This window comes from Globicephala melas, chromosome 1 (genome assembly GCF_963455315.2).
Source record: "Globicephala melas chromosome 1, mGloMel1.2, whole genome shotgun sequence".
In the NCBI taxonomy this organism is placed as follows: Eukaryota; Metazoa; Chordata; class Mammalia; order Artiodactyla; family Delphinidae; genus Globicephala; species Globicephala melas.
In genome coordinates, this window is record NC_083314.1 from 46,433,165 (window position 1) to 46,459,970 (window position 26,806).

The 26,806-nt window shown below is 43.6% G+C and overlaps 2 protein-coding genes across 14 annotated transcripts in view; one reads left to right on the plus strand and one right to left on the minus strand.

The window, feature by feature from the left end:
• The window catches only part of COLGALT2 (collagen beta(1-O)galactosyltransferase 2), a 147,916-nt gene extending 136,612 nt beyond the window's left edge, over positions 1-11,304 (plus strand). For 2 of the 10 annotated variants that reach the window (XM_060295498.1, XM_060295517.1), the window contains 4 exons: positions 74-247; positions 2,752-2,935; positions 7,851-8,514; positions 9,161-11,304. The gene's annotated coding sequence lies outside the window, so the exon portion shown is untranslated. The remainder of the gene's footprint in view (positions 1-73; positions 248-2,751; positions 2,936-7,850; positions 8,515-9,160) is intronic. The other 8 variants (XM_060295500.1, XM_060295508.1, XM_060295505.1 and 5 more) reach the window with 8 other exon arrangements.
• Positions 11,305-11,531: 227 nt separating this feature from the next.
• Positions 11,532-26,806, minus strand: part of RGL1 (ral guanine nucleotide dissociation stimulator like 1) — a 278,994-nt gene continuing 263,719 nt past the window's right edge. For all 4 annotated transcript variants that reach the window (XM_060295494.1, XM_030849185.2, XM_060295492.2 and 1 more), the window contains 4 exons: positions 24,432-24,618; positions 20,337-20,591; positions 15,643-15,757; positions 11,532-12,974 (listed from right to left, as the gene is read on the minus strand). In XM_060295494.1, the coding sequence (XP_060151477.1) occupies positions 12,787-12,974; positions 15,643-15,757; positions 20,337-20,591; positions 24,432-24,618 (745 nt within the window). In that variant the 3' untranslated portion in view covers positions 11,532-12,786. The remainder of the gene's footprint in view (positions 12,975-15,642; positions 15,758-20,336; positions 20,592-24,431; positions 24,619-26,806) is intronic.

A 26,806-nucleotide genomic window follows, 5' to 3' on the forward strand; every position in this document is an offset into this window, starting at 1 on the left:
TCCAGACTATTCTCACGAATGCAGAGGCCGTTGTTTCTGGGGGGAATTCTAAGTTTGGTTGCTCTCCTGACAGACAATGCAGAGATTTCCAGTAAAATGCTGGTGTCGGAAACAAAATTCCCATTCAGCTACACACATGGGAATATTTTCACTTACAGTTGGAACAAATCCATCTAATTAGTAACTAAGATAAAGATGAGTTTTCCCAAGAGGCTTCTACAATGTGCTTTCAAGACATTCTTTCCAAGTAAGTGATCTTTATGACTGACAAGAAATTAATTCAGTGAGGATTTAACTAATGACAAAGTGAGAGTTAAAGTGAGGCTGGTCATTTGATAAAATAGCATGTCATGGATGGTCTGTTCAGAAACCTCAGCACAGGCAGCCTTGGAAATAATCATTTCACCCACATTTTATGTTTTGTGGGGATGTTTGTTATCTCAGAGAGAACCTTCCTTCCCTGGAGACTTCCTGATTAAATGTGTCAGTGGGAGGGGAGCCAGGAGGAGAGAGCAGTGACATGGGAGGGGACTCCCTGTGAGTGGGCTGATGGCATTCCCTAAATCGAGCAGGGTGGCTGAGACAAGGGTGAAGAGTCTGGCCAGTGGTGGCCAGTATGTTGTTTTTGGTTTTGTTTTTGCCTGCTTGGAAAAGAGAGAAATGATAGGTTTTAGTACATTGTGTTAACAGATTACATAGAACATGGTGCCTTCTCTTTAATTTTTAATTAAAAAAATTTTTTTAGTTGAAATATAGTTGATTTACAATGTTATGTTAGTTTCAATGTACAGTGAAGTGATTCAATTATATATGTGTATATGTATGTGAATATATACTTTTTTTACCTTCTCTTCCATTATCGGTTATTATAAGATATTGAGTATAGTTCCCTGTGCTATACAGTAGGTCCTTTTCGGTCGTCTATTTTATATAGAGTAGTATGTATATGTTAATCCCAAACTCCTAATTTATCCCCGCCTCTCCTTTTGGTAACTGTAAGTTTGTTTTCTATGTCTGTGAGTCTATTTGTTTTGTAAATAAGTTCATTTGTATCATTTTTTTTTGATTCCACATATAAGCGCTATCATATGATATTTGTCTTTCTGTCTGGATTACTTAGTATGATAATCTCTAGGTCCATCTGTGTTACTGCAGATGGCATTATTTCATTCTTTTTAATGACAGAGTAATATCCCATTGTGTAATATATGTGTATATCATATATATACACATTATATATGTGTATATGTGCCACAGCTTCTTTATCCATTCATCTGTTGATGGACACTTAGGTTGCCTCCATGTCCTGGCCATTGTAAATACTGCTGCTATGAACACTGGGGTGCATGTATCTTTTCCAATTATGGTTTTCTCCAGGTATATGCCCAGGAGTGGGAATGCTGAATCACATGGTAGCTCTATTTTTAGATTTTTAAGGAACCTCCATACTCTTCTCCATAGTGGCTGTACCAATTTATATTCCCAGCAACAATGTAGGAGGATTCTTTTTCTCCATACCCTCTCTAGCATTTATTATTTGTAGACTTTTTGATGATGGTCATTCTGAACAGTGTGAGGTGGTACCTCATTATAGTTTTGATTTTCATTTCTCTAATAATTAGTGATGTTGAGCATCTTTTCATGTGCTTTTGGTCATCTGTATGTATTTTTTTGAGAAATGTCTATGTAGATCTTCTGCCCATTTTTTGATTGGGTTGTTTGTTTTTTTGATATTGAGCTGTATGAACTGTTTATATATTTTGGAGATTAATTCCTTGTCAGTAGCATCATTTGCAAATATTTTCTCCCATTCTGTAGGCTGTCTTTTTGTTTATGGTTTCCTTTGCTGTGCAAAAGATTTTAAGTCTAATTAGGTCCCATTTGTTTTTGATTGTTCCTGATTTTAGAGGAAATCTTTTCAGCTTTTAGCATTACGTATGATGTTAGCTGTGGGTTTGTCATATATGGCCTATATTATGTTGAGGTAGGTTCCCTCTGTGCCCACTTTCTGGCGAGTTTTTATTGTAAATGGATGTGGAATTTTATCAAGTTTTTCTGCATCTATTGAGATGATCATATGGTTTTTATTCTTCAATTCGTTAATGTGGGGTATCACACTGATTGATTTGCAGATATTGAAAAATCCTTGCATTCCTGGGATAAATCCCACTAGATCATTGTATGTGATCCTTTTAATGTCTTTTTGGATTCTGTTTGCTAATATTTTGTTGAGGATTTTTGTGTCTATGTTCATCAGTGATAATTGGCTTGTAATTTTCTTTTTTTGTAGTATCCTTGTCTGGTTTTGGTATCAGAGTGATGGTGGCCTCATTGAGTTTGGAAATGTTCCTTCCTCTGCAATTTTTTGAAATAGTTTCAGAAGGATAGGTATTAACTCTTCTCTAAATGTTTGATAGAATTTCCCTGTGAAGCCATCTGGTCCTGGACTTTTGTTTGTTGGGAGTTTTTAAATCAGTTTCAATTTCAGCACTTGTGATTGGTCTGTTCATATATTCTATTTCTTCCTGGCTAAGTCTTGGGAGATTGTACCTTTTTAAGAATTTGTCCATTTTTCAAGGTTGTCTATTTTATTGGCATATAGTTGATAGTAGTAGTTTCTCATGAACCTTTGTATTTCTGTGGTGTCAGTTGTAACTTCTTTTTCATTTCTAATTTTATTGATTTGGAGCCCTCTCCTTTTTCTTGATGAGTCTGGCTAAAGGTTTATCAATTTTGTTTATCTTTTCAAAGAATCAGCTTTTAGGGCTTCCCTGGTGGTGCAGTGGTTGAGAGTCCGCCTGCCGATGCAGGGGACATGGGTTCGTGCCCCGGTCCAGGAAGATCCCACATGCCGCGGAGCGGCTGCGCCCGTGAGCCATGGCCGCTGAGCCTGTGCGTCTGGAGCCTGTGCTCTGCAACGGGAGAGGCCACAACGGTGAGAGGCCCACGTATCACCAAAAAAAAAAAAAAAAAAAAAATCAGCTTTTAGTTGCATTGATTTTTTTCTATTGTTTTTTAGTCTCTATTTTATTTATGTCTGCTCTGAGCTTTATGATTTCTTTTCTTCTAACTTTGGGATTTGTTTGTTCTTCTTTCTCTAGTTGCTTTAGGTGTAAGTTTAGGTTGTTTATTTGAGGTTTTTCTTGTTTCCTGAGGTAAGTTTGTATAGCTATAAACTTCCCTCTTAGAACTGCTTTTGCTGTGTCCCATTGGTTTTGGATCATTATGTTTTCATTTTTATTTGTCTCTAGGTATTTTTTTTTATTTCCTCTTTGACTTCTTTAGTGACCCATTAGTTGTTTAGTAGCATATTGTTTTGGTTGTTTAGTAGCAGGTTGGTTAGCCTCCAGGTGTTTGTGTGTGGGGGGGGGGCGGTTTGCAGTTTTTTTCTTGTAGTTGATTTCTAATCTTATAACATTGTGGTTGGAAAAGATGCTTGATACAATTTCAATTTTCTTAAGTTTACTGAAGCTTGCTTTGTGACCCAGCATGAGATGTATTCTGGAGAATGTTCCATGTGCACTTGAAAAGAATGTGTATTCTGCTACTTTGGGATGGAATGCTCTATAAATATCAATTAAGTCTATCCAGTCTAATGTGTCACTTAAGGCCTGTGTTTCCTTACTGAGTTTTCTGTCTGGATGTTCTGTCCATTGATGTAAGTGGGGTGTTAAAGTCTCCCACTATTATTGTGTTACTGTTGATTTTGCCTTTTATGGCTGTTCGCATTTGCCTTATATATATTGAGTTGCTCCTATGTTGGGTGCATATATATTTACAATTGTCATATTTTCTTCTTGGATTGATTCCTGGATCATTATGTAGTGTCCTTCTTTGTCTCTTGTAACAGTCTTAATTTAAAGTCTATTTTGTCTGATATGAGTACTGCTACTCCAGCTTTCTTTTGATTTCCAGTTGCATGGAATACCTTTTTCCATCCCCTCGCTTTCAGTCTGTATGTGTCTCTAGATCTGAAGTGGGTCTCTTGTAGACAGCATATATACAGGTCTTATTTTTGTATCCATTCAGCCTATCTGTCTTTTGGTTGGAGTATTTAATACATGTACATATCTATATGTATGTTCTTATTGCCATTTTATTAATTGTTTTGGATTTGTTTTTGCAGGTCTTTTTTCTTCCCTTCCTCTTTTGTTCTCTCTTGTATTTTGATGACTATCTTCAGTGTTGTGTTTGGATTCTGTTTACTTATTTGTGTGTATATCTATTAATACATTTTTGGTTTACCATTACCATGAGGTTTTGATACATGTATGTTTTGATATTTGTGTATATATATGATTGTTTTAAGTTGCTGGTCTTTTCATCTCAAATGCATTTCAAGATTCTGCATTTGTACTCTCATCCTCTCACAATTATTGGTTTAGATAATCATATTTGTGTGTGGATGACTTCCTACATTTACTGTATGTTTGCCTTTACCAGTGAGCTTTCCCATCTTGTAATTTTCTTGTACCTAGTTGTGGCCTTTTCTTTTCCACCTAAAGAAGTTCCTTTAGCATTTGTTGTAAAGCTGGTTTGGTGGTGCTGAATTCTTTTAGCTTTTGCTTGTCTGTAAAGCTTTTGATTTCTCCATCAAATCTGAATGGGAGCCTTTCTGGGTAGAGTATTCTTGGTTGTAGGTTTTTCCCTTTCATCACTTTAAATATATCATGCCACTCCCTTCTGGCCTGCAGAGTTTCTTCTAAAAAATAAGCTGATAACCTTATGAGGATTCTCTTGTATATTATTTGTTGTTTTTCCCTTAGTTGATTTTAATATGTTCTCTTTATTTTTAATTTTTGTCAATTTGATTACTGTGTGTCCTGGTGTGTTCCTCCTTGTATTGATCCTGTATGGGACTCTCTGTGCTTCCTGGACTTTGGTGATTGTTTCCTTTTCCATGTTAGGGAAGTTTTCAGCTATTATCTTTTCACATATCTTCTCAGGCTCTTTCTCTTATTCTTCTTCTGGGACCCCTATAATGTGAATGTTGGTGCGTTTGATATTGTCCCAGAGGTCTCTCAGACTGTGCTTTTTTCTTTTTATTCTTTTTTCTTTATTTTATCCCATGACAGTGATTTCCACCACTCTGTCTTCCAGCTCACTTATCTGTTCTTCTGCCTCATTTATTCTGCTATTGATTCCTTCTTGTGTTTTTCATTTCAGTTATTGTATTCTTCAACTCTGTTTGGTTGTTCTTTATTTTTTCTAACTCTTTGTTAAAAACATCTTGTAACTTCTGTGCTCTGTGTGCATCCATTCTTTTCCTGAGTTCTTGGGTCATCTTTACAATCATTACTCTGAATGCTTTCTCAGGTAGATAGCCTATCTCCACATCACTTAGTTATCCTTCTGGGGTTTTATCTTGTTCCTTCATCTGGAACTTATTCCTCTGCCATCTCATTTTGTCTAAACTTCTATTTGTATTTTTATATATGTGGAAGGTTAGTTACATTTCTTGACCTTGGAGAAGTGGCCTCTGCTGTAGGATGTCCTATGTGTCCCAGCAGTCCACTTCCCTCTCATCACCCAGTGTCTGGGCACCAGCTGGTCCCAGGGTAGGGTATTTGTAGACTTAGCGCCGCAGGCTGTGGGACTGTATATTTCTTGCTTCTGGTGTCTGCCCCCTGGTGGGTGAGGCTGGTTTAGAGGCTTGTGCAGGCTTCCTGGTGGGAGGAGAAAATGGTGCCTTCTCTTCTTATGCAAACGGAATGAGGAAATGGCTTGAATTGCAGCATGAAGAGTTTAGGTGTGCTTTCAGGAAGAATTATTAAATACTGAATGGGTTCCAGGCAAGTGGTGGAATGGCTCCATTAAAATTTGTTGTTGGGCTGGAAAGTGGCTTCCTTTCTGGTCTATAGATTTGCCTAAGATGGCCTGTGTCTTAGCCTCCACCCGTAGGTGTACTGATATTGAGATGATCTTAGCTCGGGTCCCTCCTGCCACACCAGGGAGGCCACTCACAGCCCCAAACCGCCTTCCCGTATGCCCTCAAAAGGGATGGAAAGAATGAAGGATCACCTCTGAACACTGGTTTCTCTTTAATTTACTGAGTTTATTTTTTCTGCCCCTCCCTGGAGTTTCTTCAGCTTGGCTTCCTCTGCTGTGGGCACTTTGACCACAATCTCTATGTCTGAACACCAGCTTCGTGCCCCACCCCCTGATGGTCCAGAGGAGGCTCCTCTGGGTGCTTCCTGTTCTAGGGGAGGCTGGGTAGGCATCTGGGCTCTTGCTCATGAGGAAACATGATTTTCAGTGTCCTGGACAGCCCTTGCTCTCTGTTCTTCAGAGAAGATTAGAAAATAACTTGTGACAAAGTGTCCTCTCCCAAAGGGAACTGGCAGTTTGGGGAAGACCCTCAGACAGGAGTTGAGATGTTTGTATTGATGGTGTGGTCTGAAGGGTTTTAACTGCTCTGTAAAATGCCAGCATGAATTGGGAAGACTTGAAGGGGATATTACTGTTTAGAATGGCCACAGGGAGGAAACCATGCCCATAGCTGAGCAGGGAGGGGACAGATGAGGGGTGCAGACCTTAGGGAATTAGAGGGGAGAGGAAAGAGGCAGCTTCCAGGGCACAGCACGGAGGTTCAAGTCCAGGAGAGAAGTGCAAGGGCCAAAGGGATAAGAAAACAGATTCAGGCTCATTAGTGGAGAAGTGAGCCTGGTGCACAGGCTGGAAAGGGAGGGAACCAGAGGGAAAAAAAATAGTAGGAGAGGCTTGGAATTGAAGTGGCAACCCAAGCCCTTAAAATGACTATTTTATCCTTGCAAACCTGCAACAATGGGAGAGGCTGAGGTGGCAGTGAGCTGGACAGCATGCAAAGGAATAATTGGGATGCCCAGGGCCCCCAGTGCCTGTGGAACAGCAACAATTCACTGTCCTGCATGTGAGTCATCCCTGGGCAGAGGGAGAGTCAGAGCAGAGAGCCCCATTCTGCAGGGAAAGAAAGATACAGGTCTGGGAGAACAGGGGAATGGGGGCTCAGCTTCTGGTGAGAGACCTGTTCCCCCCCTGACCACAGAAGGAATCCAGAGAAGGTGGGGACCCTGACAGGAATCACCTTAGGCTCTGGGAGGGGGATGCTCCAGCTCAGGGCCGTTTCACACGGGCCAGTGGCTTCCTTCCGAGTCCGCCCAGTGTGTGTCCCTGTGCAGCCTCAGCCCCGCCAGGAGGCACTGTGGTCAGGGCTGCGCTGGGCCCACACTCCCCTCTCCCCAGCCTCTTTGGAGCGGGTCTGTGGAGCAAGCTGCAGGAGCCCTGGCTGCCCTCCAGCTCTGTGAGTCAATCTTTCCCCAAAGCAGCAGCAGGCTCAGTTTTCCCAGGGTGCTGTTCAAGCATCTGAAGTCCCATGTCTGAGTGTCACATCTGCCCTGTGTCATTGCTTATTAGGGAAGGAGGCTGGAGGGCTTCTATGAAGACAGCACGCCCCCCCACCTTAGGCCACAAGCTTCCCGGGAATAACAGCAGTGAACTCTTAAAGTAAGCACCAGAGGGAAGTGCTTTCTTTACATGTGCTGTGTAATGTAATATACTACATGAACCTCCAGAAGTAGGAACTATTTTCAATCCCCACTTTTTAGATGAAGCAATAGCTAAATGACTTGCCTAAGATAGTAAGTGGGCTGGGAGTCAAGAGCTAGGCAGTCAGATCCCACCCACACCAAACTGCAACCATGCAAAGCTTCTAGAGAGAGAGTTTGCCTCATTTCTTGTTTCCTCACTAACATCTAATGTTTCTGTCGCTCTCTCTCTCATACACACACAGCCTGATGTATAAAGAAGCTCGGTAACCCCATCCCCTGTTTACTTCTCATCTATGAAATCTCATCTATTAATTTTTTTTTTAGCTGATTAGACCAATTCGCTGGCTTGCTGGAGGCTTGGGTGTCAGATGTTATATAAACGAGGATCATCAGAAGTAGACCTCTGGGGGCAAGGTATTATTTAGAATGCTTCTCCCATTTAGACTGCTTCTCTCCCATTTTGAAACTGGTGCCCTGGTATTGGGCTGGCCAAAAAGTTCGTTCGGGTTTTTCCAGGAGCTGGTATGAAAAGCCCGAACGAACTTTTTGGCCAGCCCATCTTTTTTTAAAACGGCTGGAGCAATCTAGAAACAGTTTAAATCATTTACTTTTCGTCTTTTTTCAACTTGACTTACCGGTACCCTTTGTGTGGGAGATTGTGACTGCAGCACAAAATGTTGCTCTGAGTTGAGACAATTGTAGGAATAAAAATGATTTCTTTTGAGGAAACTGTGACGAAGTACTCGATACTGATCACTGGTGTTTGCTCCTTTAACTCCTCATTCAGTTGGTGCTTTTCACCCACCCCACGGGTTCATCATGCATCCTAGGTGGGAGTTAACTCGCAATGCCATCCTGGTCCTTACGGCCCCGTCTCCCCATCTGCAAGATGAAATGATGCTCAGGATATCAGGCAGCAGTTCTCCGACCAGCAGCAGATCTCTCCTTGGAGACTTGACAGAACCAACCCGATGCACATCTAACCAAGGTAGCCTGTGGAAATTCACATGGTTGGAAGGCTGGGGATAGAGCCAACAGACCCCAGGCATCCTGTCCAGCTCCAGCAGGCTGTAGAGGAGCATCTGTCAGGAAAGCCCAGTCCACTGTGACACCCACATAGCAGGGTTTGGTCATTCAGAGCCCTGCGCTTGACCTTTGGCAAGTGACATAACTGCTCTGGGCCTCAGCCCCGGGATCTGTAATACAAGGGCGAGGACTACGTGATTTTTGTAAGATTCCTTCCAACTCTTAAGAAAATGTTAAATACCTCAAACTGTTAAATAAGTGAATTGCCTCCACACAGTTTTCTGGGTAGAGATGTTGAGAAACCACACCAAGTGGTGGTTTTCTAATTCAGAGTCTTAAATGAACTAAATTTGGCTTCTATTTGAATCTCACAGTTTATGTGGAAACACTTTAAATTTCCTAGATTTTTTAAAATTTGACATACAACTACGTCTGTAAAGTAGCTCCTAGTTTAAAGTAGGGACCACATGAGAAGCATGTAAATTGGTGGCGACCGCATGTTAGGAATAAATTCTATAAGGCTAATTCTAAACAAAATTAAATTACTCTTGTTTTTTCTCCTCCTTTGAGCACCTCTCTTTCTTCAACCCTTCCTTTGCTCTGTGCAGCCCCCATCTCAAGTCCTCACTGCCATCTCCTCCAAACACTTTTCGGAGAATGTGGGAAGATGAACAAAGCCATGCACCCTAGTGAGAAGACAGAACTCCTTTTTGCGGGGACGGAAATGCTCGTCTACTCCAGGTGCCCTCCTACACTTCCCCACCTCCCCTGCGTTTAGATTGGGGCCATAGACTGGCCAATGGACTGTGAATGGAAGTGATGTGGTCCCTTTCGTCTAAGGCAGTCAGGAAGAGTTGTGAGTTCTCTCTACCATCACTGGGAGTTGAAAGAAAAATCTGAGATGGCGGAGTTGCAAGACGGAAGCTGCCTGGACCCTTGGAGCCGCTAAGGAGAGCTGCCCGATTTGCAATACCTAGTTCAGTTTTCAACGTGTCATATCTTAAGTTACTGAGATTTCATGGTTTGTTACTTTAGCCTAGGCTAGCCTAATAATCCCTTCCAGAATTATTTCATTTTAACAGAGATCCTAGGGGAAATGGTAACTCAAAACAGCACAGAAATAACTTTTCATAGTGGAACTGTGGATACAGGTTGTAACTGGTGCCGTTGCGGCAGCCCTGTAGAAAAAGAGGGTTGACGTCGGGGCAACTTCTCGATACCACTAAAAATAAATACTGTATGCCTCTAATGGTCCTGTGCTGCGTGGCAAATTTGAAAAGGCTCCAAAGAAGGAAATTTTAAGACATTATTCCTTCAGGCAAAATCTCACCAAGCTGCTTCTACAGGGAGGCAAAACAAGGGAACCCATTTTCCCAAATGATCTTGAAAACATAGTCACCTAGTGCCAGACATAGAAATCCCTTTTTTTCCTGCCCATATTATCGATTATTAAAACACCTACTTGGCTTTCTCCACTATCCCAGAAAGGACCCAGAAAACTTGATAATTTGGATCCATTTAGGAATCCCTTTTTTTTTTTTTGGAAACAATGTGACGGAATGACAACATGCATCTGTTGAATGAAGCTGCCTTTTGGGAAGACCTTGTTTCCTTCCTCCACAGAGGCCCTCCCGGCTTCCGGAGCACCGTGGACGGTTTCAAGAATTGTGCAGATGGTAGCAATTGGAGACTCAGGAAAGGCTGTCAAAAAGAAGGCAAAGTACTGCCTTGGATCCCAACTCTAAGTTTGATTTTATACAAGGTGTCCCCAGCCAAACTACTCCTAAGAATGCTGTCCAGCAAGGCATCACATCTGATGGCAGTCTCCTAAGACGTCATTCTTTCCCCTAAATGCGCATGACACTTACCAGTGGAGAGGGTCCCTCCTAACTGTGCCACTGGCTTTCCCTCTGCTCCCTCCAACTGAACCAGCATGGGCTTCCAAAATGCTCCTTGACATACCTGGAACCCAGATCCACCAGATTAATACTCCAGATACAATCCCTTTGGGTCTGGCCGCACATGCCAACCAAGTCCCAAGCCAGTTTATTAATTTGACCGAAAGGTAAACAGATGATGGAGATGCAGAAAGACAAGCATATGTGAGCAGCTAAAAGTATTAACCCGGCTGTCCACCAGGAAACAAATTTAAGACATTTAAAGTGGCATTAAATAAATGAGGCTATGTTTTATCTACTTGTAACTTCCATTGTCTTTTTTAAAAAAGGAAAAATATATATATATATTTTACATTGCAGTATAGAAATCTAGACTCTACATGTACAGTATAAATACACAAGGCGAGCACGTGGGCACAACACGTATGTCTTGGTAGCCGCGCCCTAAACCAGGCCAACAGTTCTACATTTTCTTTTTGACCTTCCAACCAAGAAATTCAGGCTGAGGCTATGTTTCCTTCAGTCCCCATGACGTCTAGCACCCTGGCCATCCCTCCTCCACGCACAGAAGCACAAATCGAACCAGCCTCGCAAACACAGAACAAAAAGTGCTTTTCAACTAGTTGAAACCAGTCGGTCTTTACAATGCGGTCTGATCTAGAAAGACCTAAAGGAAATCTGAGGCCTTCCTGGCTCATTCTCGTTCTTGGGTCCACCGCCACAAATCTCTAGCCTTTCCCTGGTGTTTCGTGCGGATTTCATATGGCTATTTATGTAACATAGATCACACATAACCTTTGGGAGCTGTCTTACAGGATAGGAGAAAAAAAAAAGCTCCACGTTACAATCTGCACTTCATATCTGGGTTCATTCTTTATTTTTGGAATAAAAACCTGGTATTTTGAGAATTTTCTTCTTAAAAAGGACAACATTCTGAAAGTGCTTCTTAAACGTGTCAACATCCCACGTATGGCTTTGTAGTTCAAACCCCAGCCACAGCTCAGATTTGGAAGGGAGAGGATGATGGTGGTACTGGAGACAAAAGTGTCACTTAACAGTGATACTGTGATACCAAGTGTGGAAACCTGAAAAAAAAAAAAGTTATTGATTCCATCTGGAAGAATGTACCTCTTTAGAAACGAGTTGGATAATATACGGAGCCCCATTTCTTTCCCCATGACTAGGCACAGGAAGGCTATAAAAGTTAATAAGTAAAACAGGACACTGCTCTCAGCAGTGAACATCTTCCGAGGGGCTAATCACAGAGCAATCGCTGTTCAGAAGTCGTTCACAGGCTCAAAATCATCAGTTATAGTCAATCGCAGTAGGAATTTCTACACCTGAGGAACAAATTGCACGTAATATAGAGGTACTGCGATCCAGATGGCAAAAGACTGCAGACATGTAGTTTCACATGCAAAAGGCAATCAGAAAAAAACAATGAAGTAGTGGCATTCCGAGACAGATCAGAGTCCACATGAGTCATCCTCCTTTTGTGCTTTCCTTTCTGGCTGATAAGTTACCAAAGAACATGGCTGTATGTGCAAGAATGATTGTGATATGTTCTTTAGGGGGGGGGGGAAACAAACAATGAAGTTGCCAGAAATCAAAATGGGCTTGTGTTGCCTCCAGAGGTGTCACAACGGCTGGACCAGTGGCTCAGACAGTCCTCCAAAGCTGCTCCTAGCCCTCCCTGGGGTAGCAGAAATTGGCCGATGCAAGCAGAGGTCAAAGCCACTGGCTCATCCAAAGCCTTTCCGAGGAGGCCTTTCATTCAGCCCGTGGCAGTTCCCGCCTCTGCGGTTGTTCTTTTCTGGTGGCACTTGATCGAGAAAGTAATCCTCTCCCTTTATAAAAATAGTTTGGACTGCTTATAATACTGGCATAAAGGACACTCTGTATTCCTAGGGTTGATTCCGTTTACTTGGAAGGTATGAGACGAGGTTCTCAGTTCCTTCTAGTTCCCTGTAAAAAGTGACCTCGACTTCCCAGGCCATTGTGCAAATTTGTTTCTCCATAGTCCAGAATATCCCATAAGTCCCTCATATTTATATATATACACACACATACCAAATATGTGTACATACATATATATTTATAAATGTGGGTAATTTTGCATTTCGGTCTCAGGTCAAAGAGAATCATCCTTTTCGTGTCAAGTTCATCTCCGATTTCCCCACGACGCCTGTCATAGTGCCTTGCACACCAGAGGTACTCAATAAATATCTGTCCACCTCACCAATGATCCTCTAACACTGGGTGGTAGCTGCAATCACCACGGCCTGTTCTCAGCCCCACCCTGCCTTTGGCAAGCAAGGGGCCACTGGTCTCTCCTTTCAGAGGGTGATTTTGCTGTGTCTGTTGCTCCAGCAGCCCCGTTTGGCTGTCCTGGGCAACGTCAGGCTGGTCCGGCTACGAAGTTTTACTTGCTCTTCCACAGAATTCTTTTTGCGTAAGATGAAGTCAAAGTTCACTTGGCTGTTCATGGCATAGAAGACATTTGCCGAGTCTGGGATCACGAGTTCTAAAAAAGATGAGGAAAGAGAAGGTAGTCAGCTCGTGTAGGTCAGCCCAGCACTGACCGTGGCAGGTGGAAATTCTGCTCAGACACACGGCTGGGACTATGGCCCTTTGTCCCTGGAATGCAAACGGAACCAGACAGTGACCACCACTCCCTCCCCGCAAATCGGTTCCAACAATTTCCCAATCCCAAGTTAAAAAACCTAAGTGCGAATCCAATCTTAGAAATTCAAGCCACGAACCAAATGCGCAAATGCAGGATGTTTTAGCTGGAAGGAAGTGCAGTAGGAAGCAGAGGCCTACAGGAGTTAAAAGACATTCCCAAGAGCACAGCTCGTCAGGGGCAGAACTGGGACCCAAACCCGGGTTTCCAGCCTCCCGCAGGCCATTTTCCACTCCACTATGCAGTTTTTCACAGAGACTAAGCGAATCCAATAACACGGGAAAAAGGCAGAAAATCTACACCGTTTTCCAGAACTCTTTACTTGGAAAATCAAAATATTTTTTTAATTAATCCCAAATCAAACCAGTATGTTACACCATTTGAGGCCTTGCTTCCTTAAGAACTTGCATTTTAATATTAAAGGGCAACCAAATAAGACAGTATCTATCTCTTAACATTTAAACCATTGCCTACTGCAGTGACTCCCACCTATATAGATAGCTGCAGTTTTTGAACAAGGATTATTCCAAGCATAATATGAAGTTACTGAGCAAAGTGATCTGAATTCATTTTTATTTTTAAAAGAAGCTATTACTCTTTAGCACTCAGGGGTAATGGATAGCTTAAAAAACCAACAGGGAATAAAAAAGGTAAAATGTGCAAGTCTTGCTTTGTGGCAGTGGAGTGACGGAGGCAACCAGGACAGGTGTCTGCCTGCAGAACTGGGTTAAGTCGACCTTATGTTAACTTCGACCACTGAGATTCCACAGCACGACTGATGCAATCAGGTTCTGCGTGACTCCGCTACATTTTGCACAAATGTTCCATAAAGGATAACTCCCTTCAAGTGTCCCCAGTCTCCTGCCCACATATTCCTGGGTCAGTAACAACCTACCTCACAGCTATATATCAACATATCTCCAATACGGTACACTTTGGGGTGCGTTATTTCCTGTCATAATCACCCATGATGCACAAGGAACCAGTAGGGTATTGTCGCCATTTAACTAATTAAGGACCAAGGCCCAGGGAGGTCAAGCAGCCCACCTGCCACCACACAGCTGGTGAAGCTGGGCCCCAGCTGCATTCCGGGACTCCTGGACCTTCACACCCACTGGCTTCACCTTGGCGTGTTGGTTTGTGGACGACACGGTAAAACCCAAGAGACCACTTTTCAGGCTTGGACTTTTAACAGTAACTACATTAAAAGATGAAACTGAGAAAGGTTTGCCCCACGACCTTGGGCTCAGCTGGATGAAAGAAAACTTCCAAGAATTTTCTCAGAGGCTATAGTTTTTCATCGCTAAGAAAAGGTACGGCTCCAACTTCGCCTACTCTCGTCGGGGCCCGAGATCTAGCCCTGGGTGATTTGTTGGTCAAATGGAGTATGAATAACTGCTCCCTTCCATCATCCCCGCCTTGTATAATTCTTCTTTTCCTTTCTAGGGGGAATGCTTGTTGGGGAACAGCCCTCCCTTGAGACACTTGCATTGGTCTGTGCTGGGTCTGTCAGCAGACAGGGTTGGCCTCAGTCAACAGTATTGGCTGTTCCTTGTGCACTTGGAAAAGAGACTCAGTCTGCCTGAGTCTCCTTCTTGGATGTGACACGGCATAGAGGAGTTACCTACCAGCTCGCCTCCTACCCCTCAACAAATACAACCCCAATTCAGATTAGCAAATCGATACATGCAGGGGGATTATGTGCCTGGAGTTTTCATAAAAGGGATTTCTTCAACTAATGGACTCCTAGGCAAACTGGAGCATTTCATAATCACCAGTTCTTTGCCTCAGTAAGTGTGAGGTAAAGAACCTTCCAATCCTGGCGCTGGAAGCTTTTGCCGCTTGAAGATCAATCATGAATAAAGATAACTGAAGGACAGACTCTCATAAGTGGTTAACTGAAACCATGAGAAACTATCGCAGGAACTGTGGCCTTTCTGGACACACACTATTGGTTAATGGAGGTGCGTGGCCGTCTGCAAAGAGCCAACAGACCCCGTCCATCCCCCAACTCCTGACACAGGGAGCGACCTCTTCCTACAGGAAGGCTTGAGGAGAAGTTTACAGAGAACGGGCGGGAGGAACACTCAGCAAAACCGCAGAAAGCAACAAGGGTTGCTGGGGGACCAGCCTGAGACGCTTGATTCTACAAGCGAGGTGATGGCATATGGCTCCCGGCAGCTCCACCCTAGCGTGATTAAAAACCCTCACTTGGGCTTCCCTGGTGGCGCAGTGGTTGAGAGTCCGCCTGCCGATGCAGGGGACGCGGGTTCGTGCCCCGGTCCGGGAAGATCCCACATGCCGCGGAGCGGCTGGGCCCGTGAGCCATGGCCGCTGAGCCTGCGCGTCCGGAGCCTGTGCTCCGCAACGGGAGAGGCCACAACAGTGAGAGGCCCGCGTACCGAAAAAAACAACAACCCTCACTTGGTTCCACTTAAGAAAGACATTGTGTCCACTTCCCGTCTTCTCACACTGGGGCAATCTGCCTTGAGAAGGAACACGCGCCTACCTTTGTCCTCCGAGATGACCTGTACCAGCTCGTACCCCTCAGCCGGGTCCGAGTCCAGATTGTGCTTCAACATCGCCCTCTGGATCACGGCGGGAGTTTTATCCTGGCTCGTCAACTGGAAAGACAATGAAAGGGTGTGTAAAGCATTTAGCTTCATGTCTCCTGGAAGAGTTGTGCTGACCTTCTTATTCTTGCTGTCTTGTGCCTTCCTGGGAGAAATGGCCAGGTGGAATGAGAAAGGACCAAGAGCCAGCACTCCTAAGTTCCAGTCCTGGCTCCATCCTCAGATAACAGGTCATCTTTTCTCTCGGTCACCTGCTCTCTCAGAGCCACAGTGTCTTAACCCCATCAAAACAGAGAGACTGGGTGCCTTGCCAGTTCCAATGGAGGTTCCGGTGGAAGAATATATATGAGGGAATTGTGAAAAATGCACAGCGTTTGCAGTCCTGGGCCAAAATTATCCTCACCTGTTGAGCACTGGTTACAACCTGTGGGTCAGAACGGCCACGGTTCTGCACACTGACCATTTCAAAAAGCACAAGTGGCTCTACAACCCAGGAATCCCACCCCTAGGTATCTACCAAGAAAAATAAAAGCATTATGTCCACGAAAGGACTTGTACACAAACATTCATAGCAGATTTATTCGTAACAGCCCCAAAGTGGAATCAACCTGCATCTCCATCAATAGGAGAACAGGGGAGGATAAAGACAGTGTAGTGCGTTCACGATAAGAGCACGACTCAGCAGCTAGAGGGAGCTGAGAACTGAAACATGCAACAATGTGATGCATCTCACAAACATCACGGGTGAGCCAGAGAAAGCAGACGCAGAAGATGACACGCTGCAGGAGTCTGTTCTTTCGAAAACAGGCCAAATTAACCTGTGGGGTTAGAAAACTAGCTAACCCTATCTTCAACTAAGGTTAAAGCAGGATTGAAGGGGCATAAGGGAATTTTGGACGGGGCGGATAAAAAATGTTATTTATCTAGACTTGGGGTGGTGGTTATATAACAGAAGTATACATATGTAACTATATGTATACATATATATGGTTACAGTTATAAAAACTCAAAGAACTGAACACTTCAGATCTATGTATGTAATTACATGTAAATTACGCTTCAATAAAAATGAGCTTCTAAGTGTTTAAAAATAATAAATCTAACATTTTTTAAAGTGCAAGTTAAGCCTCCTCTCACCCCAATTCTCCCCTTCATCTCTGCCCATCAGCCAGCTATTCTCAGGGTGCTCAGAGCAACAGGAAAAGGGGGCTGACTTATGTACTATCCCTTGGGTGATTTCTTTAAATTTGAAAGAAAGCAAAATGAAACACACATTATTCTTACTTAAAAATAAAAGCTGGGCTTCCCTGGTGGTGCAGTGGTTGAGAGTCCGCCTGCCGATGCAGGGGACACGGGTTCGTGCCCCGGTCCGGGAGGATCCCACATGCCGCAGAGTGGCTGGGCCCGTGAGCCATGGCCGCTGGGCCTGCGCGTCCGGAGCCTGTGCTCCACAACGGGAGAGGCCTCAGCGGTGAGAGGCCCGTGTATCACAAAAGAAAAAAAAAAAAAAAAAAAAATCTGTTCTCACCAAGAGGTAAGAGAGAGACAGCCGAAAAAAAGAAGAGATGACGACATAGTAGTCTGATTTTTTCCAAGAAACTGTTATCGTGAGCCCAAGGATGTCTGGGCCCACAGGCCTCCCTCCAATCTGGGGCAGCAGCTGTATTTGTGATTCAGTAAACAATATGCATTACAATGGGGTCCCTATAAGTGACAAAGACCGTGCTCAAGGGTCTGTTACCAAAACATCTGGCACCTCCTTACACAAGGGAGAAAGAGATGCATACAAAATTCTAAAGGAGAAAAATAAATTTTTTATAGTCTAAAGGAAGTACTCCTGCAGCTGGATCAAACTGGTCCAGGAGCATAAAAAGCCAGAGGAGAAAGGACACCAACTTGGGGGATGGTTGTTGGGTTAAGGTGGTTAATGTTAAGTTATCAGCTTTAAACCTACCTAAGGAGAAAACCAGGCTACGCTTGTTTTACCTTAAACCTCCCCAGGTGTGTCCAAACAAGGATGGGCTGGCCGAGGGCTTTCCTTGAGAGTCTGTCACTTTGTACCATAAACGCTACTGCGGGGAAATGATGATCACAGACAATACTAACAGCTCAGCCGTGCAGCCTTACGCTGATATCCTGAACCAGCACTGGCCAGTAGATACATATAATTCGAGTCTCATCTGTAATTTAATTAATTTATTTTATTTTATTTTTATTTATTTTTTTAGTTTTTTTTTAATGTGGACCATTTTTAAAGTCTTTATGGAATTTGTTACAATATTGCTTCTGTTTTATGTTTTTTCTGGCTGCGAGGCACGTGGGATCTCAGCTCCCCGACCAGGGATCGAACCCACACCCCCTGCGTTGGAAGGCAAAGTCTTAACCACTGGACCGCCAGGGAAGTCCCTCATCCGTGATTTTAAATACCTAGTAGCCACATTTAAATTTTTTTCAAAAGGGAAATTTTAATATTTTACTTAACCCAATATGTGCAAAATATTGTATCAGCATAAAATCAATACAAAATTGTTAATAAGATATTTTACGTTCTCATTATTGTTATTTTTTGTACCAAGCCTTCAAATACCTGGTGTGTATTTCACACAGCATATCTCAATTTGGACTTTGCCCATTTCAAATGCTCGGCCACCACCTGTGGCTAGTGATTACGATACTGAACGGTGCTTGGGTGTCACCCTCCTACACCTTAAATAGGAATGGAAACATCCCCTGTGCCCTCCCCGGAGCTTAGTTTTCTAACGCCACAGGTTGGGCCTGCTTTTGAAAGATCAGACTCCGGCAGGATGCGGGATATCTGATTTCTTTGGCTCAACGTGGTGTTTTAGAGATTCATCCACATCGCTGCGTGTTCAGCTCTCGGTTCCTTTTAGTTCAGAGACACCGTAGTTACCCAGCTGGCACTTACTCCCCTGGTTGGCATATGTGAGAGAAGCCATGTGAGTAAACCACCCTGAAGATACAATAATACGACTGATGACCTCAGCTGCCTGGTGGCGCCCCTCCCTCACTACCACGTGGGTTCCGCCTCAGCCCTTCCTCACTCGCTGCTGCATGACCGCATCCAGCCGGTGGAGCTGGACAACTCCCAGCTTTCGACCCCAGCACCACCAGCCTTGCACCAACCTGTGTTTCTCACCATCTACTAGCTGATGCCATTTGGATGTCCTGTGGTGACCTTGGATTAAGTGCACCCCAAACCCCCTGCTCCAGTAGTTACACTGCACTGGACGGGACCACCAACCATCCGGCTGCCTGGACAACCTTTCGTCCTCCCTCTTCCACTCCCCCAGAACAGTAACCAAAAAGTTCATAACTAAATGGATGAATTCCATAATTCTAACTTAGAAAAATCTTGCAAAAATCCATACCATCTCCAGCCACATGACCATCATTCAAACCCTTAACACGTCCTACATGGAATATAATGGCAGCTTCTAACTCGCTCCGCCACCTCCAATCTACTCCCCCTGCACTTCTGAATCAGGTCTCCACAATGCCAGCTACTTCTCTAAAGAACAAATCTGATCGCCACCTAAAAGCCTGCCATAAGACTCTACTGCAAGATTAACACAAACTCCTTCATGAGGCCCGCAGGCCCTTTACAATCTGATCTGACCTCTATTAAAGTATTTAATACGTTTTGAAAAATGCTTTATGATCTCCTTTTTGATTATAAGTTCCTCAAAGACAGAAATGTCTCATTCATCTCCCTGTTCCCAAAGCCTGGTCCAATGACTAGTACACAACTAATGTTCAAGAAATATTTTGTTGATTCAGTGAATGCTTTAGTAAAGCTTTTCTTCAGATGTTAAAAGACAGTGACTCCTTATCACTTACATCATATTCAAAGCTGAGCTTATAAGCAGTCAGTGTGGCTCGAAGAAGGCAAGTCATGAAGATGCGGAGAGATGCGAGATTTGCATTTTACTGTGGGGTTTTACTGCAAAGGAGAGTCTGCTTTTCAATACATGATATATCCTTTAAGATAAGGAGTCTATTCTTGTAATAAACACACCAGACCTTACACACCCAACATTATTACCAGGAGAGGCTCTGTACGTTTTCCAAAAAGACTGCCATTATTCAACACATTTTTGGGACTGTGCTCAGAAACAGTTTTTACAGGAAGCTCAAGAAGGTGTCTTATTTATAAGCATAGCTCCTCGTGGACGCAAACTGTATGTCCAGCTTGATCACCCACTTTACTAAGTCTGAGTCCAAGTGACTAAAGGAGAAAACTTTGCCACCACCGAGGAGATTGCTAAGAATGCACAGCAATTCAGTGATAAACGCAGACACGTTAATCCCCAGGAAGACCTGCAAGGAGGCGTGCAGCAGTGGCATCTTCCCTGGGATGCATTTATGTAGTCATCTCAACCGAGAGTTTTGAAGAGGGTGATACTGACCCGGATGAATAAGGTTTAGCAACTTTTAAGACGTAAAAATTATATCCTATACGCACTGCTGATATGCAGATTTTATACATCATTAGTCTATATCCAGGGAGATTTTGGCATTGATGCACGTGGCACATACTCATTTTGTGTGAACGCACGTATATGTGCTGACACGGCACGTGAGTACTCGGGTGTCGGTCTGAGAGCCTTACCATGATGCTCTTGTACATGTTGCCATTGTTGTCCTCTATGCTGATGCGGATTATGCAGGTGTCTTCGTTCTGTTGGTTGTAAACGGGGGGCAGCACTGTCGAGGTAATGGATGTCACAGAGACAGAGCGCTTGTGGATTTTCGGGTTGTTGTTGCAGGGCGGAGGGGAGGAGAGGGGGTTCATCAAGGACGACATCCCTGAGGAAGCTGTGTCCATAGAGTGGATGGAGGAACATGAGGAAGAGGACTCGGAGAGCTGGAAGGGTAAACACAGCCCAGAAGGAAACAGAACTGTTAGGAACCCTGGCCAACAGTGTGCTTCCCAAGTTTCAAAGCAGAGGTCGAGGTTGAGACTAATAAACTTCCGTTATTTCCTCCACAGCGGCCCACAGCACACGTGCGTCTTATTTCTGATGGAAGCACCCCCATGGCAGATGCCTGTCAGTGACTCAGTGCTCAGCTGAATCACTCTGCATCATGGGAGGCAAGGTGGTCCTCTCATTTCCAGAGCTTTTAGCTGCTCTGAAGGAGGGTAACCAGCAGGTGGCAGCAAATACCAGAAACTAGAGGCAATATGGGCTTGTGAAGGAACCCCGAAGCTCACCGGGCAGAAAGCCCAGTCCTACTGCCTCGAGCAGGAAGGACGCTTGACCTGCCCCCAGAGATCCTTTCTACTGTGATTCCGTTTCACCGTCAGATTTTGGAGCAGGAGAGAAATGGCTATATTTTTAGAAGTCTCTAAGATGAGGACCACAGATTATCCAGCTCTGCAGGGAACATGAGCCCTGGAAAGGCACCTGGAGATGGCCTGGCCCCAATCCCTCTCTACTGCTGAGGAACCTGAGGCCACAGCTGTTGACAGCACCGTCAGGCTGTGCTCTCAAGTTTCCTGACTTCCATGGCCAGGTTCGCGGAGCAAGGGTGTAGTCGGTGAGAATGTGGTGAGTGAACACAGCACACCACTGCCCCAGGGATTCCCAGCACTGTGAGGCTGTGAGGTGTGTGATGAGCTTTCAGACATCTTATCTCATTTTGGTCTCCCAACTATCTTGTGAACAAAATTCAGAGCATTAGAAATATGAGGGAAACACGATTCAGAGAAAGAGAGTGACTTGCCCAAGGGAACACAGCCTATGAGAGGCTCCACCACTCAACCACATTTGCTTCCAGAACCAACTGTACACATTTTCATGTTGTATACCAAGGATGATTGAAGAATGAGGTACTAGAGTTAATGTGTTTTTCTGATTAACGACAGGGTTCTTATATGTGCAACACCAAATACCAAAGAAATAGGATGCCCCCAACTCATTAGGTGGTGGTCCAAAAAAATGTCATTAATTGAATCATTTGAAATAGCAATTCTTTTTATAGAAACTTACAAATAATTTCTCAAAATGAGCTGAGCTAAATTATACCACATTAATCCAATAAAATAATCTGGAAGTCATTTAAAAAATAAATAACTTACTAATTTCTTTCATACCCATCTACCTTCCCATGGAAACAAAGTACAGAAATGTAGCTTTCTGATTCTCTGGCTTCCAAGTAAAATGGAGTCTCCTCTATTTTATTTCCTATGACTTCCCTTTCCTGTGGCATAACTGTACATCAGATAACCATACATTCAATTCGACTGCATCATTAGTTTAATAGAGCCAGCAAGATGATGTGACAACTCTAGTAATGCAGGAGTCTAACTGAGGCTTTATCATAACATTGTTTAGTTACTTTTTTTTTTCTTAGCTTCCCAAGTGAATCAACTTAGTGGCTCAATTTGAGGGCTAACTGGTGGTGGATAATTTTAACAGCCTGACTTTGCTTGCAGGTATACTACACAGTAGCCAAGAGGGTCCCCTTTCCAATTACTGGTTCAATTTTTTCCCCTTCCCTTTCCTCCACATAAATACTTTTTCTTTTGTTAGATTTTTTTCCATGATTTTAATGACATTTAAGATAAAGCCTTGAAGATGCCTGGGTTATATAGCACCATTAAACAGACCACCTCTTGAGCCCAAATTCTTACTGGGAATTTAAGTAGTGTGGAGCAAGTGTGAAATAAATGTTTAGAAACCAGGATCAGGGGAATGAAGAAAAAGGAATGCAAATTACACTTTACTCAAAAGAGGGACCTCACAGTGTGGCCAGTGGGAAAGGCAGGGTGGGCGGGGAGGGCTGCAGGACCTCAGGGTAGGGAGGAGCTGTGAAGGTCTCTGGGGCCAGCCAAGCACTGAGCAGAACTGAGGCCTTTCCAGTTAACATTCGGGGCTTCTGCAGCCCAGCAACTACTTGCGTCCAATTCAATTACTCATTTTTAAACCCACAGAAATTCGTGACTCTGAAAACCGTTCATCCAAAGAATTAAAATTCATGACTTGCGCAAGAAACTGAAGAGCCGGTGTCATAAGGGGGGAGACAAAAAGGATGCAGCAAGGGGTGTGCACAGGACACATGCAGGGCTTCTGCATAGCTTTAAAAGGGATGACCCCGACCTGTGTGCACGTCCACTGCATCAACAGATGCAAATGTGATTCTACCTCCTTCCTGGACAGGGAGAAATCCCACAAAGATGTGGGCAATAGCTTAGTTGTCACTGTTGTACAATGTCCCTCATCAGAAATGGGGCCTAAAAAGCTTCAGAACCTGTCAAAAGGTGAATGATGGGGCCTCACTCCAGATTTTGACAAAGTCAATGCTGAGTGTCAAGTCACGGAGAATGATTCCATCCCTGATTAAGGAGATATGCCTGAGAGAACAGCCAGTCCCTGGGTGTTCGCAGAGCTTTCCTTCAATATTTGGAGCATTAAAGATGTGTCTCCAGATTTCAAAGCAAAAAGGTGAGAAATCCCGCTAGGGCAGCATCTGAGTCATCTCAGGTCTAATGAGCCCTTCCCGGATTGGCTATTTTGTGACAAGGCCACCTGAGGGTTCCCAGGTTGCTGCTGGTGCTTAGAACGCAATGTGAAACAGCACACGCATCCCCTTGCAGAATGGCAGATACAAATGAAAGGAAGGAATTGTTACCAACACCCTACCTCACTGGCCTAAGCATAAGCTAAGGGGCCACAAGTCACTTACACAGCAGGTCTGGCCACAGCCAAGATCCTCCCCCAAATGGTGCAAGTCCTATAGTCACATCAAAGTTAACATTTCTGACCCAAGCTCCTTGACCAACAGACTGAAACAGGTGTGTATAGAAGATGAAGGTGGATCTTTTGTTTCCTTTTCACTTATTTATGCAGCTATGGAGAATAAAAACTCTCTCCGGGAATTCCTTTATCACCTCTCATCACTTTCCCTTTTGGCGGACACAGTAGATTATACCCTTATTACCAATTCCTCAACCTCCCCTGCATCCGTGCCCTTTGCCCTGAGACTCCACAGTTCCTCCCATGAGAAGTGGCATGTAGTTCCCCACCTCATTCATTTATGTGGGATTTGGCCACATGATTTGCTTTGGACAACAAATTTTGGGAGACAGAACCCAACTGAAGCCTTGTTACGCGCTTGCAGGACTGGGACTGCCCTCTTGCTTATCCAATGTAGCGCGATAAGAGCATGCCCTGGGTGGCTCCTAACTCCAAAAATAACGAGAGGCAGGTAGAGCAGACCTGGACCAAACCCATGGCCTAGGGCCAAGCACAATCCAACCTGCAGATGCAGGACAGAGGATAAATGGTTGCTGTTTGAGGTCACTAAGTTTTGGAGTGGTTTGCCCTGCGCCATTATTGTGGTGAAACCTTGGCTGAGACAAGGTATGACACCGAGAGACTGACACATCTTTGGTTCTTGACTTTTTGCTCCAAGAAAATTCTCCATCTCCTGAATAAAGTGTAGCTCATGTTACAAGTCACAGTCCTTCAGTTGCCTCTGGATGTGGGAATGGAACAATATTTCAAAGGCTCAATGAATGTCGCTTCTAGACATGTTTCTATAAGGAATGAGTCCTCAGGTTGAACTCTGCTTTTAACACCTCTTAAAAACATGACTTGCAAAATGCTGTAGAGTGATCAACTGGAAAACAGACACCCCTCGTGTGGCAAACACTAGGTCAGGTGCCCGCATTAGGAATTACGGAAAAGGGTTAAGTATATACCTTTTTTTGAGCCTCATCAGGTGTGTCCATGGGAGTGATGGAGCCCTCCTCCGCCTCTGAGTGATTTGACTCACAGGATGACACACTGACAGAGTCCATGCTCTCACCAGAGCTCCCGCTGGCAGTGGACTTGGGCTGTTCTTTGGTGGGAGTGCTACTGGTGATAATGTCCGACCCCAGAAACAGTCTGCAGAAAACATAATGCCAGGCATTCAGGCTCTTACAAATCTGGAATCCATGATTAAGCAAATATTTTTGTGTTAATTGAATCCTTGATGTTTTCTCAGTCTTGTGTACCCTGTCATTATTATTTTAGGGAAACATTTGCTACAAAGTTTCTAACAGATCACAGTAAACATCTTGTCCCAATAGATTATTCCCAATCTCAAAGAACACACAGATTGCTTAGCTGAATGAAAGGCCATATTAATCTGAGGTCTTTCTGGGTCAATGGTTCTCCATTTTTTGAGAGTTCTGTACCACTTTGGCAGGATCAAATTGTCGTGGCCACACCCCTATCACTTCCCACCATAAAATAAAATCCAGGAGGCAGAAGAAGGAGGCTGGCACTGCACTGGACAAGAAACCAAGAAGGAAGACTTCTTTTCTAACAATCTAGTGAACTAAAATAACCTAAACTCCTTCACTATAAAACAACTAGATGAGAAACATTAAAAATTCTTTTTAAAGTTGGGCTTGCAAGACAGTAAGAAAAGTCCCTGCAGGCCAGAGATGAAAAGTGCACTGAAAACCAGAACATGCAAACTAATTCTGCTCTGGATGGGGAGTGGAGGTACCAACCCTGGCAAACTAGGCACATGGGTTTCAACACGTACAAAGGATCCAAAGATGAGGGCTTCTGTCTATGTAAGGTGGGCAGTGAGTACTGACATCCTTTACAAAGAGCCAGGATCCTCAGAGGGCTGTACCCTTAGTAAAAAGATGGGCTAAAAGAAAAATCTTCTTACTGACATAGGAAGACAGCAGTGAAACTTACCTGTTGGCCTGAGCTTGGGCAGGAGAAAAATGTCTCCCCTGATCATGTGTGATTTTAGCCAGCACCTCACTCAGATCTGCTATTACTTAGCTGATCTAGGAACTAGGAACTCTCAGGCCAGTGATCCTTCTGAAGAAACTAGCATTTAAAAAACAACAGCAACAACAACAAACTTCCTGGAGGAGTACACCTTCAACATAGGCTGCAGAGAATTCCCTGATAAAGATGAGCTCACAATACAAAGTTACAAAATACACACAAGGAAATAACCCACCCAAAGAGAGAGTCAACCGGCATAACAAAACAGCAAATCTAGGCTCCTGAGAACTTTAGATTACAAGAACTGTCAGAAAAAAAGTAATAATTTATTCATTCATTCATTCAACAAATATTTGAGTATCTACCATGAGCCAAGCTATAAAACAAGTATGTTGAAAAACATTAAAGACGTACAAGAAGAAACTGAAAATGGGAGTTAAGAGCGAGATGCTCTGACGAAAGGACAGGAAGATAATTTGCAAAAACAATTTCACTTCTAGAGTGAAAAAGGTAGTGACTTAAATTTAAAAACTCAGTGGAAGGATTAAATAAATGTGGAAGAGAAAAACTGTGAACTAGATGATATGTCTGAAGAAAATCCTCAGAGACCAGCATCAAAATATAAAGACATGAATAATAAGAGAGGGTAAAAGACACAGAGAATGGAATAAGAAACGCCTGCATGTATGCAGGGAGAATTCCAAAAGAGGACAAATGAGAGAATGGAAAAGGGACCACATCTGAAGAGACAGTGGCTGAGGAGATTCCAGAACTAATGAATCACATGAATCCTCAGATCCAGGAACCACATCTTGAATAGGATAAATAAGACTAAATCCCCACTTAACCTGCACAGTGGTACATCAAAGACAAAAGAAGTTCTTAAAAGCAACAGGGCAGGGGGCATAATGCAAAGGAACAGAATTCAACAGACATCTCAAAAGCAACAACAGAAGTCAGAAGACATGGAATAATATCTTCAAAGTGCTGAGTGAAAGTAACAGTAATCCTTGAACTCCATACCCATCTAATATAATTCCAAGAGTGAGGGCAAAATAAAGACTTTCTCAGACGATGACTGTTTACCATTAACAGACAGCAAGGAAGGAAGTTGTAAGATGCAAGAAGGAATGGCACGTAAAGAAACTAGCAGACAGGCCCAAACCCAAACAAGCACTGGCTATATAAAATAACAGAAACAATGAAGATGGGTTTGATTTTTTTTTATTAAATAACTTTGGGAATTACAAGCTCAAATTCCAAGACCTAAAGCATATCTTTGTTCTGTCTCATTTCCACCCCACCATCTCTTGCCCCATTTTCCACGTCACTTCCTTTC